Raw genomic sequence first — 15,877 nt, forward strand, 5'->3', positions numbered from 1 at the left:
GAATAAAAACAAATTTACTCCTTTCTTTCCAGTCTGGTGCCTTTTCTTTTCGATTTTTACTTTTCACTTTGATTTCTTAAATATTTATTAACGTTGGTCTCAAACATATTTAGCATGATTTCAGAGAACATTCGGGTTGAAAGAATGCATAAATTATATTTGGCATTTGGGGCTAAGGCATAAGAAATATACTTGCCATGGACTTTGGAAAAAAAAGTACGTTTCATTATAAAAAGGATACATTGGAAAGACAGAAATTGCTACCTTACAAAGTTCTTTTTTTTTTTTTTTTTTTAATTATTATTTATTTATTTATTTATTTTTGGCTGTGTTGGGTCTCCGTTTCTGTGTGAGGGCTTCCTCTAGCTGCGGCAAGTGGGGGCCACTCTTCATTGCGGTGCGCGGGCCTCACTATCGTGGCCTTTCGTTGCGGAGCACAGGCTCCAGACGCGCAGGCTCAGTAGTTGTGGCTCACGGGCCTAGTTGCTCTGCGGCATGTGGGATCTTCCCAGACCAGGGCTCGAACCCGTGTCCCCTGCGTTAGCAGGCAGATTCTCAACCACTGCGCCACCAGGGAAGCCCCAAAGTTCTTTTTAAAAGGATTTTCTGAGCAGGCCTGTAGAAAGAAAGATGGACACAGACATGACATAGAGACCTCTTTTTTTAATTTGGTAATTATATGCAAAATACAGGACCACAGAAGTACTGAAAAAAAAATAAGCGACACAGAGGAAAACATTTTAGGATTACTTTTTTGTCAGTTTCAAGGAACAAAGTTACCAGCCTATTTTATGATTATAAAATTATTGCTCGAAGTGCTTTGTGCTTCAAAACATGGTAGATGGCTAAAATCTGCAAATACTTAACCTCTGTGCAACTTCTGACTTGAAGACCAGAGTTAAATGATAGAACATCGAGCCCTTTTGCATGTGGTCGTAGAGAGGGAAGTCTTAACCCGGGAACCCCCCTTCAGGCTTTGTTTTCTCTTTTGTTTCCACCTTTGTTTGGAAGAGTTTGTTTGTGTCCCTGTGCAGGGCCTTCCCCAGACAAACAGCCTCCCTGATTGACAGTCACAGATGGCCGCCGTCCCACCCTGGCTGATGTGTAAAACTTCCTCCAGCTGAGAGCCACCAGCCCCAAAAGAGAAGAAAACCTGAGGCCCCATTCGACCCCGCATCAATTATCCATGACTTTGTGGAGCCTTCTAGTGAGGGAAAGAGTTAAAGATCCATTTAAACTTTCAAACAGCAGAGGTAAACACTTGACTAAGCACAGCTAATTGGATTTTCAATTGGAGAGGCCAGGCAGCCACAGGCAACGGGTGGTGAGGAACCCACAGAAATGATGGACCCAGATTCTGCATTTTCAACTTGCATCTCTAAACAGAAATGCCGCCTAGAGAGGAAAGACCCTGAAGAAGAGGGAAAGGCTGTTAGTCCAAACCCCACTGGTAGGCAGTCCTTTGGGCTGACTCCTTATCTGTGTTGGCTCCCACAAGCCTGGGTATTGGCGCCCCGTGTTGGAGACGCCACCTGCCCTGCCACGCAGCCTCTGCGGCTCTGAAAACTGGGGACATCTGAGAAAATTGTGGCAGCTTTCAAAGAGAGTAAAAAGGCTTAAACCAGTCCTATGAGAAATTTAGTTGTCTTTTTTGTTTGTTTGTTTATTTTAAACCAGTTTATTTGGGCTGGTTTTCCTTTTACAAGACATCATTCAGGTTCTAAGATCAGCCATGATTATCTCTTCCCAGAAAAATTCAGAAGAGCTACACTTTTACTGGAATGGCACAATCCTTTTACATCTGCTAATCACTAGAACTATAGGAACCCTGGCATGTGACCACCAGACCCCTGATCTGCAGGCTGGCAACTCTCTCTCTGATCTTTTAGGTGGTTGCTATTTAATTTTCCCTGAGCTCTTCTGAGCCCGTGGTTGATGGGAATTACTATTGGTTTAAGACAGTGATGGCCACCTGTGTACTAAACACAGCACTAGTGTTCTCTATGCTAGTTAAAATAATGTGACCAAGTTTGCCCATCCCCCAAAAAGCAGAGCCTGAATAGGAGGTAGGCACTTCACAACTGCTATTTTCTGTCTGTCACCAGGAAAAGTTAGTGGGGAAATGAGCACGCATCGGGTTTTTTTTGTTGTGTTTTTTTTAATTTATTTATTTATATTAATTTTTGGCTGTGTTGGGTCTTTGTTTCTATGCGAGGGCTTTTCTCTAGTTGCGGCAAGCGGGGGCCCCTCTTCATCGCGGTGCACGGGCCTCTCACTATCGCGGCCTCTCTTGTTGCGGAGCACAGGCTCCAGACGCGCAGGCTCAGTAGTTGTGGCTCACGGGCCTAGTTGCTCTGTGGCATGTGGGATCTTCCCAGACCAGGGCTCGAACCCGGGTCCCCTGCATTGGCAGGCAGATTCTCAACCACTGCGCCACCAGGGAAGCCCTGGGTTTTTTTTTAATGGAAGTGTAGTTGATAGAATGTTGTGTTAGTTTCAGGTGTACAGCAAAGTGATTCAGTTATATGTATGTATATTCTTTTTCAGATTCTTTTCCATTATAGGTTATTACAAGATATTGAATGTAGTTCCCTGTGCCATACAATAGGTCCTTGTGTTTATCCATTTTATATATAATGGTGTGTATCTGTTAATCCCAAACTCCTAATTTATCCCTCCCCACCTTTCTCCTTCGGTAGCCATAAGTTTGTTTTTCTATGTCTGTGAGTCTATTTCTGTTTTGTAAATCAGTTCATTTGTATCATTTTTTTAGATTCCATGTATAAGTGATATCATGTAATATTTGTCTTTCTCTGTCTGACTCACTTCATTTAGTATGATAATCTCTAGGTCCGTCCATGTTGCTGCAAATGGCATTATTTCATTCTTTTTTATGGCTGCATAATATATCATTGTGTATATATTGATATATACTGCATCATCTTTATCCATTCATCTGTGGACGGACATTTAGGCTGCTTCCATGTCTTGGCTATTGTAAATAGTGCTGGAGTTTGTTTTTAAAAAAACATATAAACTATACAATTCCTAGTTAATATATCATGATACTAAAATCCAGAATTTAGGGGCAGTGCACAGGTCTCTGCTTTATGTGCTTTGTTGAATGAGACATTGAGAATCTAATATATTTTAAGTGCTCCATTGGAAATGTCTTATTAAACAAAAAGGCACATAGGGGAGACTAGAACAGCGTCAGGCCACAGAGGACTTTGCACCTGCCACCAGCTCACTCTGCAAAAGGATGGATGTGAAACCCACAGACCTCTGGCATGCCAGTATCAGACAGCTGTAAGGAGTGTTTACTACTGCCCAGAAGTGTCTGAAATTCTTGGAAGGGGCTACTGGTGATGTTTCAGAGCCATGAGTTTAGATCCCACGGCAAGTGTGGGGAAACCACTCTTAGCCAAAAGGAAAGTCTAGCCAATCAGCCAACATCTGCAACTGACTCAACTTTGTAGCTGTCTCGTTGCCTGGGCCCACATAATTAAGGGAAAATACTACATGCTGTAGCAATATTAGCAAAGCTGGGGTCTTAATATATATTCCTGGAGAGTTCTAAGGACCTAGGAAACATCACCTGTACTGGAAAAGTTGACCGTCAGCTTTTTGAACTGACAGTAGAGGGATGATTGGGCGGTTTTAGGACTTCAGGAGCCCCAAACGCCTGAAATTCCAGGTGGCAGTGCACTGTCATAATATCCCCTGGTTTTAGCTCTTTTGGAAATACCTTTTCTGAGGGTTTTATACATTATCTTTGATTTATTTTAGTATTCCTACTTCTAGTCAAAGTCAAGACCAGGAAATGTAGAGATATGCTATGAGGTGGTTCTCGGGCTTTGTTTGAAATCTACTAAAAATTCAGTCATTCATTCAGTAAATTTCACCGTGTACCATGCATCCGTGAATAGTACTGCTATGGGTGCCCCTATGGAGCTAACATTCTTTGTTTAATATATTTATTTAATTATTTATTTGGCTGCGCTGGGTCTTAGTTGTGGCACGCAGGATCTTTTAGTTGCAGCATGCGAGCTCTTAGTTGTGGCATGTGGGATCTAGTTCCCTGACCAGGGATCGAACCCGGGCCCCCTTGCACTTAGCCACTGGACCACCAGGGAAGTCCCTGGAGCTAACATTCTACCGGGAGCGGGGGTGGCGCGGGAGACAGACCAACGAATACACACTGTCCGCACAGTAGTAAATGTTGTGGAGAATTTTAGAGGCCAGAGGGGGGCAGGGCTTGCCGGTGTGTGCGGCAGTTTCAAATAGGGTGTTTGGAGAAGGCACCACTTATAAAGGGACGGTTGAACAGCGTCCTGGGGAGGTGTGAGGGCTGAGCCCCTGTGTACTGGGGGGAAGTGGGTCCAGGCAGAGGGCTCAGCAGGGCAGAGACCCTAAGACTGGAACCACGTGGTGGAGGAACAGCAAGGAGGCTGCAGCCAAGGGGCTGAGTGCGAGGGACCGCGAGACAGGTGGGGGGTGGTTGGCGAGGCTTTTTAGGCAATCACGAGGATCTCCACTTTTACTGGTCCTGGGATGGGACACAGGAAAGTTTGAGCACTGGGGCGGCACACCCTGACTCAAGTGCTCACGCAGCATCGTCTAGGTGCTGTAGAAGCCAGAAGCAGGAGATGCTGCAGCGCTCAGCAAGAGATGATCCCGACTTTGGGACCAGCGGCCAGCAGTGGAGGTGGTGAGAAGTCATCTGAAGATGGGAAGATAGATTTGCAGTGAATTGTGTTGTGGTACAAAAGCGGATGGAAAAAAAAAAAAGCGGATGGGAGGCACAGGGGCTTGCAGGGTACCATGTGCTGGGGTTCAGTTGGGGCCAGAAGGTGAAAGAAAGGCTCAGGCAAGAGCCTGAGGGTGTAGGGCGATGACTGTGTTCATGCATCTCGGAATTAAGGTGACTTGCTTGCTTTGCACAGTGGGCCATCTGCTGAAGAGTATTGTCACACCCGCTCTGTGTTCTGCATGATGCTTTTAGGTCAGCCTTAGAGTTCAGAGCTTTGTCCCAACTCTGCTCGCTGATGAACAGAGAAGATTCTTGTGATTTGGTTTCCAAGAGAAAATCCCAGCAAAGTGTGGATGGAGGTGGGGGCAGAGAGAATTGCTTTAGTCCCTCAAAGAGACTGTTTATAACAGTAGAACACAGTGAGAGCAACTAGGACAGCTTCTTCAAGAAGCACATATTCTTTCTTCCCTTGTAAGATGCACTTACTCTCCAAAGAAATCTTTTTTTTTTTTTTTCTTACTGGAAATATTTCACTGCTTTGATTTTTTTTTTTAATTCATTGTCTTCAAGGTTTGCTCTTTCAGAATTCATTTGCTTACCATATAATCTATGACTATTTCAGAAGATTGAAATTAGGTTTGTTTTGTGGCTTCTACTTTTTTTTTTTAATTTTATTTATTTATTTATTTATTTATTTATTTATGGCTGTGTTGGGTCTTCGTTTCTGTGCGAGGGCTTTATGGCTGTGTTGGGTCTTCGTTTCTGCGCGAGGGCTTTCTCTAGTTGCGGCAAGCGGGGCCCCCTCTTCATCGCGGTGCACGGGCCTCTCACTATCGCGGCCTCTCTTGTTGCGGAGCACAGGCTCCAGACGCGCAGGCTCAGTAATTGTGGCCCACGGGCCCAGTCGCTCCGCGGCATGTGGGATCTTCCCAGACCAGGGCTCGAACCCGTGTCCCCTGCATTGGCAGGCAGACTCTCAACCACTGCGCCAGCAGGGAAGCCCGTGGCTTCTACTTTTAAACCAAGAAGTGGGTTCAGAATTGGTGATGGAAAAGAACTTGAAATAGGATAGCTTATTGGGAACATTAATTTGGGCCCTTTTCTTCTATTGTTACTTTTTAGCTTATCTCTTTCAGAATATGCCTGATTTCCTTCTCATGAGATACCACATATCTAAGGATCCAGTCGTTACTTAATTTTTCTTTGTTTACTGATAAATATGCTGTATGCTTTTGTTCTTTTAAAAAGCAGTTTTATTGAGGTATAAAACACTCACAATAAAATACATCCAATTTAAGTATAGAGTTTGAGTTTTGACAAAAGTGTGCAGCCGCATACCTGTTACCATAATCCAATATGGACCATTTCCATCACTTTAAAAAGTACACTCTTGCCCGTTTCTAAATAGCTCATCCCAGCCCCAGGCAACCACTGATCTGCTTCTGCGTCCAGTCACAATAGATTATATTTGCCTTTTCTAGAACATCCTATCAATAGAATCAAATCCTATGCACTCTTTTGGGTCTGGCCCCTTTGCCTCAGCACCATGTTCTTCCTTGAGGTTCATTATCATGTTGCTTGTGTCGGGATTTTTGTTTCTTTTATTGCTGAATAGTATTCCAATGTATGGACTTATTAACACACTTCACTTTTCATGGACATCGGGTTGTTTCCAGTTCAGGGAAATTATGAGTAAAGCTGCTGTGGATGTTTTTCATCAAGTCTTGTTGTGAACAAATGCTGTCATTTCTCTTTGGTAAGCACCTGGGAGAGGCATTGTTGCATCTCCTGTGATAGGTACACACAGTTTTTTTTTTGTTTTTTGGTCGTACCATGCAGCTTGTGGGATCTTAGTCCCCCAGCCAGAGATCGAACCTGTGCCCCCTGCAGTGGAAGCATGGACCCCTAACCACTTACCGCCAGGGAATTCCCAGTACACACACATTATGATTGTTATGTCATCTTGATGAATCTACCACTTTTATCATGATGAGAAGTCTGTCCTGGTAATAATATATTTGTTCTGACGTCTACTTTGTCTAATATTGTTATAATCACTCGAGCTTTCTTGATATTAGTGTTTGCATGGTATGTCTATTCTCTGATCTCTGCCTTGTAATTAGACTATTTAGACCATTTACACTTAAATAATTACCAATTTAGTTGGATTTAAATCTCACATGTATTATTTGTTTCCTTGTTGCTTTTTTCTTTTTCAGTCTTCTTTTGGACTGAGTATATCCTAGTAAGTTGTCATCACCACTGGCTTATAATAGCTATATAGCTCTTCATTTCATTTTTTTTTCTGGTGTTTCCAGGCACCGCGTCTTCCGTGAACTCCTGGTGCCTTTGCCTTGGCAGGACCACCATGGCCTGCTTGGGTCCCCCTCCCAGCACCACATTTCAGAAAGTGCCTCCAGGCCAAGAGCTGACCCAGCCTGGGGTCCTCCTAGTTTGCTTCCCTTCTTTCAGGGACTGTAGGCCCTTCTGTGTCTGAAAGCAGTTACTTCATATATTTTGTCCAGTTTTCTGGTTGTTATTGTGGGAACTTAGGTCCGGCTCTGGTTACCATATTATGTTCTGAAGTGTAATTTTATTTTTGAAATAAAGTATTTGGTTCTTGGCAGGAGAATGTGTTAAATATGTGAAATTGGGACTACCTGTAAAACCCTAGATGCATAACACCATTGTTATAACTTCACAAAGTGATGTAAAGATGGTGATGATCAGTTTCTGGCTTACGCATAGCAGCACATGTAAACCTCAGAAGCAGAAGCTTTGAAAAGTTCTATATCAGTACCGTTTGAATGATAACAGCCCATAATCAAGCCCTTAGGTGCTCAGTGTTCTACATACAGATCTTTTTTTAAAAAAATCGTCTTACGTGTGTGTTTTTAACATTTTTTATTTATTTATTTATTTTTGGCTGCGTTGAGTCTTCGTTGCTGTGCACGGGTTTTCTCTAGTTGCGGCGAGCGGGGGCTGCTCTTCGTTGTGGTGTGAGGGCTTCTCACTGTGGTAGCTTCTCTTGTTGCAGAGCACGGGCTGTAGGCACGCGGGCTTCGGTAGTTGTGGTGCGTGGGCTTCAGTAGTTGTGGCTCACCGGCTCTAGAGCTCAGGCTCAGTAGTTGTAGTGCACGGGCTTAGTTGCTCCGAGGCATGTGGGATCTTCCCGGACCAGGGCTTAAACCCGTGTCCCCTGCATTGACAGGCGGATTCTTAACCACTGTGCCACCAGGGAAGCCCCTGAAGTTTTAATTTAATTTTAATTAATTTAAATTTAAATAGCCCCATGTGGCTAGTGGCTGCTGTATTAGACAGCAAAACTCCAGGTAGCAAGGGAGCAGGGGTAGAAAGACAGCCCTGTGATGGAGCAGTCAGGGGAGCCTCCCAGCAAAAGACTGACCAGCCTCTTGCCTCACTGTGGCAGGGGAAGCACCAGGCTGGAAATGGCAAATACTTGGCACAGGCACCACTCCTAGCCATTCCTGCGCCCATGGCAGACATTGCTAGTCGATCACCACACACTTTCTTGCTAGTTCAGCCATAGCTCAGGATCCTTCTCAATACAGCACTCCAGGCAGTCCCCAACTACAGATCAGCAGATGCTAGCATTTGAGATAAATATTACTGGTCATCCCTAGGCCAGGAGGCCCATCTGGGAGGTCCAGGATCTCACCAGGCTGTACGTGGCTGGCAAGGGACGTGTGGCCAACCTGGGTCAGTGAGGCAACCACAGATATGGAGAGTGGAGAGGCAATGTGCTGGAGGAGCCAAGATTTTTCTGTTTCTTCAAGAAACACTCAGAGCATGATTTAGGGAGAGAGGAAGGGGGTGGGGGGAGAGGTGAAGACTTGTCAAAGCCAGCTGATGTGCAAAGCATTTGGAGATTTTTATTGAGCTGGGTGCAGTATTGTGATTTATGAAGAAAAATACATATTTGGTCATTCAGACCAAAACTATATATTTGGTCATCTCCCACATGGCCCAAAGCTTAAAATATTTACATTTTTGCCCTTTTTGGGAAAAAAAAAAAAAATTTGCTGACCCTTATTCTAGAGAGGGTTCTGAATTGCCCACAAAAGTGGACTTGCTGGAGTAAAGGAAATATGCATTGAAAATTTCAGCAGATGCTGCCCTTCATACTTGCACTAGCAGTGTATGAGATTGCCTGTTCCCCAGTGTCCTCACCAACGCAGAGTAATAGCAAACTTTTCCATGTGGCCAATTTGATAGGTGAACATGGTATTTCACTGTAGTTTTAATTGTACTTACCTTATTAGCAGTAAGATTTAGTATTAGGGAGTAGGTATAATAAAATATATATTTGGTCTTTGTCCCTCATTCCTGGCACAAAACTTCTAAAACCCGTGGAATTTCCAGATAGGAATGTCTTTTGATATTCATAACAAAACCGTTTCAACCACACCTGAGTTTGTGTTAATGAGGTGACTTTTGGAAAGCCCCTAAGGAAGGGGCTGGTTGCCAGGGGAACCAACCAGAATTAGAGGATTGGAACTTTCAGTCTCTTCCACCCTCCCCCCACCCCCTTGACGGGGAGAGGGCCTTGAGGTTGAATCAGTTAATCCTGTCTACATAACGAAGCTTCAGTGAAATTAAAAGAATGGGGTTTGGAGAGCTTCTGGATTGGTGTACACAGGGAGGTGCCGGGTGGGACAGCATGGAAGCTTTGCACCCCTTTCCCCATACCTTGCCCTGTGCGTCTCTTCCATATGGCTGTTCCTGAGTTAGATCCTTTTATAATAAACTGGTAATCTAGAAAGGAAAAAATAAATAAAAAATATATATATGTATATATATATGTATATATATATATATATATATATATATTTGGTCATCTCATATATATTGGCTTTCCAAAAGTCACCTCATTAACATAACAAAAGGCACCTTTTTTAAAAAAAATAATTTTTATTCGAGCATAGTTCTGCTGTACGGCAAAGTGAATCAGCTATACATATACATATATCCCCTCTTTTTTGGATTTCCTTCCCATTTAGGTCACCACAGAGCATTGAGTAGAGTTCCCTGTGCTATACAGTAGGTTCTCATTAGCCTGGAAGGGCGACGCTGCACTCTCCCCTCCCTTGCCAGGCAGGCTGTGCTTCTGTTACTGCAGCCCAAGGCCCCCGAGAGCCTGCTCTGGTTCCTTAGGGGCCCCTGGGAGGGGTGTTTGTCACAGGTGTCTCCGCAAGCCCAGTTCTCTCGACCGTGACTGTCCTCGATTGCGGCGTCTGCTACACGGCCTGGGTCAAAGAGCCTAAAAGTGCGGGGATTGGGACCCAACCTGGTAGGAGGAACTTGAGTCCCGTGATCCCCCTAAGCCCCTGTAACCCTGCGGTGGGCATGGGTCCCCCTCAAGTCACGCTGCCTCCCACACCCACAGCTGCCTTCTGTCTTTGGCTGAGTCCCCTCTGGTTCCTCAAATGGCCACCAGGTGGGAGCAGAGACCTGCGGTGAGGCTGGGACTGAGGCCTCCTTGAAGATGGGCTAGGAGGGGTCCAGGCAGGGCTGGGGGCCTCTCTCACTGGGGGTCTGGGCCTGCCGGGTGGCTGGGAGCTGGGTGCGTGCCTGGGGGTACAGGCCTCTTTTGGGGTGAGTGTGCTGTGACTGCATGGGGTGTAGATGGGCACACCTGTCTGCAGAGGCCTCTGCAGCTGTTGGGTGCGTGTGCCCTTGAGCATGCCCGTGTGCAAGCATACAGAGGGGTACCTGTGTGTGACTGCGGGGGCTGGGTCTGCAGAACCCTCCCTGTTCCCCTTGCAGGCCTGAGAAGGCTGACGATTGGGATAGCCTGGCCCTTGAACTTTATGTTTCCAAAGCGGGAGGTGGCTCCGAGGCTCGGACCTCAGGACCCCCTGCCCGCTGCGTTCCCTTAGGCTGTGTCCAGCCAGTGTGGCGGCTTGTCCTACTTTGCCAGCTTTGGGGTCCTGCTGAGCCTTTTTTAGTTATTTATTTTTTTAACATCTTTATTGGAGTATAATTGCTTTAGAATGGTGTGTTAGTTTCTGCTTGATAACAAAGTGAATCAGCTATACATATACATATGTTCCCATATCTCTTCCCTCTTGCATCTTCCTCCCTCCCACCCTCCTTATCCCACTCCTCTAGGTGGTCACAAAGCACCAAGCTGATCTCCCTGTGCTCTGCGGCTGCTTCCCACTAGCTATCTATTTTACGTTTGGTAGTGTATATATGTCCATGCCACTCTCTCAGTTTGTCACATCTTACCCTTCCCCCTCCCCATATCCTCAGGTCCATTCTCTAGTAGGTCTGTGAGCCTTTTGATTTGTGTCAGGGTGGGGACTCATTGCTGTTCCTGGGGGCCTCAGGGTAGGAAAGGCCAACAGTGCACTGGGGGTGCTCCTTAGCCCCAGGCTGGGGGTTCGGGGAGGGGGAGGGCCGCCACACCAGAGTTTGTGCCCCTGGTCCTACCAAGCCACTGGGAGGGTGGATGCTAGCCCACTTGTCACCCGCTTAGCATCCTGGGCTTCCAGGGTCCTCCTCCAGCCAGGCCCGTTTCCCTGCTCCCTTTAGTGCCTTTCTACTGCCCTCACTACCTCCACCGCCCTCTTCCGTTCTCCCTGAAAACCACCAGGCTAAGCAGACATTTGTCAAGGTCACAGTGACCTCCATGCTGCCAAGCCCAGTGGACAATTCTCCGGCCTCCTCTGACTTGACCCTCAGCAGCACTTCAGGGGCTGGTCCTTCCCTCCTCCTGCCATCACTCCCTTCCGTAGCTCAGGAATTCCGCTCTCCTGGTTTTCCTTCTGTCCCGCTGGCCCTCCCTCTCAGCCTCCTTTGCTGGGCCCTGATCTCTCCAAGTCTGGGTGCCCCATCCCTACACCTCTTCTCTCTCCCTCTTTAAACGCCCACTTCCTTGGTGATCTCATCCAAGCTCATGGCTTTAAAATGACTCCCGTTCAGTATAATTTAATTAGTTGGTTTTTTATCATCTGTCTTCTCCCAAATGAAAGCAAGCTCTACAGGCAGGGCTTTTTTTGTCTTAAGTCAGGTTTATTAAGGTATAATTTACATACAGTTAATGTCACCTTTTTTAGTGTTCACTTCTGTACGTTTTTGACAAACACGTATAGTTGTGAAACTGTCTCCGCCATCAATTACAGGACAGTTCCCATCACCCCCAAAAGTTCTCCATACCCTTGTGGTCATCCCCTCCCCCATGTCCCGCCCTTGGCAGCCACTAATCTGTTCTTTTGTCCCTGTTCCCTAGTTGTGCCTTTTCTGAAAAGTCATATAAATGGAATTGTACTGCGTGTAACCTTTGGAATCGGCTTCTTCCACTTATCACAATGCACAGCGCATTTGAGATTCACCCATATTGTTGCAGCTGTGAGCCGTTAGTTCTTTTATTCTATTGTATTTTATTGCACAGCTTTGTTTATCTGTTCAGAGGGGGACCAGTTGTCCTGGTTTCCGTGGGAGGGAATGGTTTTTCTGGGACATGGGACTTTCAGTGCTAAAACCAGGGTGGTTGGTTATCTTAGTTCTTTAGTTGAGGGACATTTGGGTTGTTTCTAGTTTGTTGATGATTTTGAATACCTACTCAGTATAACCAGTGACAGAGGGTTTTTTGGTGAACACAAATGTTCATTTCTCTTGGGTAAATACCTAGGAGTGGGATTGCTCAGTTGTATGACGAGTGTACATATCACTGTAAAAGAGGCTGCCAAGCTGTTCTCCAGAGTGGCTGTATTGTGTAGCATTGTGGGAGAATTCCACTTGCTCTGCATCTTAACCAGAACTTGCTAGTGTGTCAGAAAAATTAAAAACAGGTTTTTTAGCCATCTTAATAGGTGTATAATGATATCTCCTCACGATTGGCAGAGATTTCCTTTATTCGCCTTGAGTAGTGTTGTGCCCCCAGTGCCTGGGTTAGTGCCTGCTATGTAGCAGACACTCGATGAATACTTTCTTTTTTACTGAGTGAATGAATGTATGGATGGATGAATGAATGAAGTCAAAGGGGCTTCCGGTATCTGAATCTGTTATAGCAAATACATAGCACACGTACCGCCAATTCCCCCATGCCCCATTCTGTTTCCATGGCAGACGTCACTCATCAATTGAGCCATTTTATCCACCTGCTTCATTTCAGAGAGGTACGATCCAGTCCTTTGTGTAGCAAGTGAGATGAGCCCCATGAGCTAATGCAGCTCTAGTTCAAGGCTCTCATTGGCTGAAGAAGAGGCCAGGCTCAGAGCAGGGTCCAAGGCTGCCCAAGGACTCACAGCGAGCCAGTGGCAGGACTAGATCTCCAGGCTGGGCTCTCCCCAGAAAAATGCACGACGTCTCTGACAAGGCTGGAGTAGGATGGGAGGCATGGACGTGGATCTGGGCTTGAGGCCGGGTTGGAGCGTTGTGGAGTGCTCCCTGGGCCCCGGCTGGGTGGGAAGGCTGATGCCGGCGATCTTCCTGCAGGTGCCCAGGAGCTGCCGGGATGGCCTACCCGCCCACGTTGGCTCCCTGGCCCAGCGGGCGTACTGGGCTCTGCTGAGCCAGCAGAGGGACCAGAGCATCGTGGCCCTGGGCCGGAGCAGTGCTGGCAAGACCACCTGCTGCGAGCAGGTCCTGGAGCACCTGGTGGGGATGGCAGGCAGTGTGGATGGCAGGGTCTCAGGTACAGTGGTCTCCAGGTGACGTGCAGCTGGGACGTGGTGGGGGCGGTGGCGTGGGGGAAGGGAAGGGAGAGTCGGAGGGGGTGCTGGGCGGCTCTTTCTTCTATCTGCTCAGCTAGCGTTCACTGAGCACCTAGCTGTGTGCAGACCCTGTGCTGGCTTCTGGGCAGGGCCACCCCTAGTCTGTTGGGTACTTTTGTGTGAATTAGAAACAGGTACTCCTTGCCTAAGACACTCACTGCCACATGTGGAACAGTCGTCACACATTGACATTGTTAGAACCAAACACTTGACCACCACGTTCTGGGCCATCATCCTAATAAGTATACAGGCCTATGGCTATCTGATATAAATGCTGTGCCCTTAGGTGTGGTGTCCTTGTGCAGCGCACAGCCCACTGGACTGTGCAGAGGACCCGATAAGTAAAAACAAAGACAAGGGGGCACTGACAGCCGGAAGGGAGACTCAGCTGCACATTTGTGCCAGACTCCAATGCTCTGCACCGCTTGCTGGCCGAGCTGGGGAGGGGAGAGGCGGAGGGAGCACAGAGAAGGGGCGGGGGGGCTTCCTTGAGGAAATGATGTTTGAGCTGGGCATTAAAGAAAGAGTGTCAACATTGTAAATCAACTATACTTCAATAAAAAAATAGTGTCAATTGGTGATAATAATTACAATATTGATGGTGATCGTGGTAAATGCTTGCTGAGGACTTAACGCGCCAGGCTCTATTCCAAGCAGGTTAACTTATTTTTTATTTAAAACATCCCTATAAGGTAGACATTATTATTATTTGAATTTTATAGATGAGGCCATTAAAACGCAGGGAGGTTAACCAGCTTGCCCAAGGCCACACAGCTCATACATCCTGGCACCGAGATTCAAACACAGACAGTTTGGCTCCAGAGCTATTACCGCTGGGCCAGTGTTCTCAATGTATTGTTGCCCCTCTGAGGAGCCTTTTTAGTTGTTCTTTCTCCTAATCATCTCCCACCATGAAAAGTTAATGCCATAGATTCACCATGTATTTGTTTATGCAGTGTGTGTGTATGTGTGTATATATATACAGACACACACAGACATATATATATATGTATCTGTGCTCTATTCTATACCTAAGAAAGGAAAACTGCCCCCATCCTCAAGAATCAGTTTCTGCCCTCTTGGGGGCAGTATTCCCCCTGCTGAGAATATATGGCCCAGGCAGTATTGCTTTTCTAATAATAACAAACAATACTAACACCACCACATTTGGAGCATGTTCTGAGCACTTTCCATTATTAAATCTTTTAGTATTTGTGGCAACCACATGAGGTAAGTAAGTACTATTGTTACCCCCATCTTATAGATGGGGTATCTGAGGCACAGGGAGGTTAATTTATTCGCTCCAAATCAGGTGACTAACAAGGGGGAGAGGCCATATTCAAGCTTGTTTAACCATTGTACTATCCTGCTTCTCCACTGGGGTTATTCCAATGCTTTATTGATCACTTGTTCTGCACCTGGCCCAGGTTAGAGCCCTGTTAGGAGCTGGGGATACAGCAAGGAGAGGCCCTCCCAGAATGTAGTTCTGCTGAAAGTGTGTGTTGGGGGAGTGGGAGTCAGGCTAGGCTGTATCCAGGTGCCTAGCACATAGTGGGTGCTCGTTAAATAGTTATGTTAAAAAGCCTGGGACTGCAGGGCTTTTTGAGCTGGCTGTGATGGGCGTTCCCCGAGAGCAGGTCCAAGAATGTGAATGCCCTGCCCTGCTCCTAGACTCCACCAGGCCCAGGAGGCCCCAGGGCAGCCCTTGTCACTCAGATCGTACCAATCCTAGGTGTGTGTATCTCCCCTTCTGGGCTCACTCTTGCTCCCCCCGCGCCCCTGCTTGCAGCACAGGGCCAGCCCAGCAGCGGAAGAGGTGTGGCTTAGAGCTGAGTTGGGGGAGTGGAGGGGGCCCTGCTGGGGCCTGGGGCCAGAATGGGGTCCTGTGAGAGGTGGGGGTGGCAGCACCCGGGCCACGGGTGATGCCCTGTCTGTGCCCCACCAGTGGAGAAGATTCGAGCCACCTTCACTGTCCTCCGGGCCTTTGGCTCCGTGTTCACCGGCCACAGCCGCCGTGCCACCCGGTTCTCCATGGTGATGTCACTGGACTTCAACGCCACAGGCCGAGTCACGGCCACCCAGCTCCAGGTGAGGCCTCTGGGTGGGAGGGAGAGGGGGCTCTTTGGGGCTGCAGTAGCCTCAGCCCCCCTCAGCAGGGCCCACGCCTCCAGCTGGGACCCTGGAATGTGTCTAAATGGTCATCGCTCCCCAGGCCAAGGCCAGCTCCTCCCCACCTCGCTCAGTGCCCAGACATCTCCTCCCCGAGCACGGCGGCTCGTCTGTGCCTCGGAGTATCACAGGGATGAAATACTCATGAGTAGATACATAATTCAGCCGCTCATTAGCTGGGTCTTAAAAGCGTAAGCTGAAATTAAACAGGCGC

General features: G+C 47.1%; 1 protein-coding gene across 5 annotated transcripts in view; it reads left to right on the plus strand.

Annotated features, from left to right (window-relative positions):
* The window catches only part of LOC137776849 (unconventional myosin-XVIIIb-like), a 74,365-nt gene that overhangs the window by 13,218 nt on the left and 45,270 nt on the right, over nucleotides 1-15,877 (plus strand). For all 5 annotated transcript variants that reach the window (XM_068563547.1, XM_068563549.1, XM_068563548.1 and 2 more), the window contains exons 2-3: nucleotides 13,217-13,415; nucleotides 15,440-15,582. In XM_068563547.1, coding sequence (XP_068419648.1) covers nucleotides 13,217-13,415; nucleotides 15,440-15,582 — 342 coding nt within the window. The remainder of the gene's footprint in view (nucleotides 1-13,216; nucleotides 13,416-15,439; nucleotides 15,583-15,877) is intronic.

Source organism: Eschrichtius robustus, chromosome 14, assembly GCF_028021215.1.
Source record: "Eschrichtius robustus isolate mEscRob2 chromosome 14, mEscRob2.pri, whole genome shotgun sequence".
Taxonomy (NCBI): Eukaryota; Metazoa; Chordata; class Mammalia; order Artiodactyla; family Eschrichtiidae; genus Eschrichtius; species Eschrichtius robustus.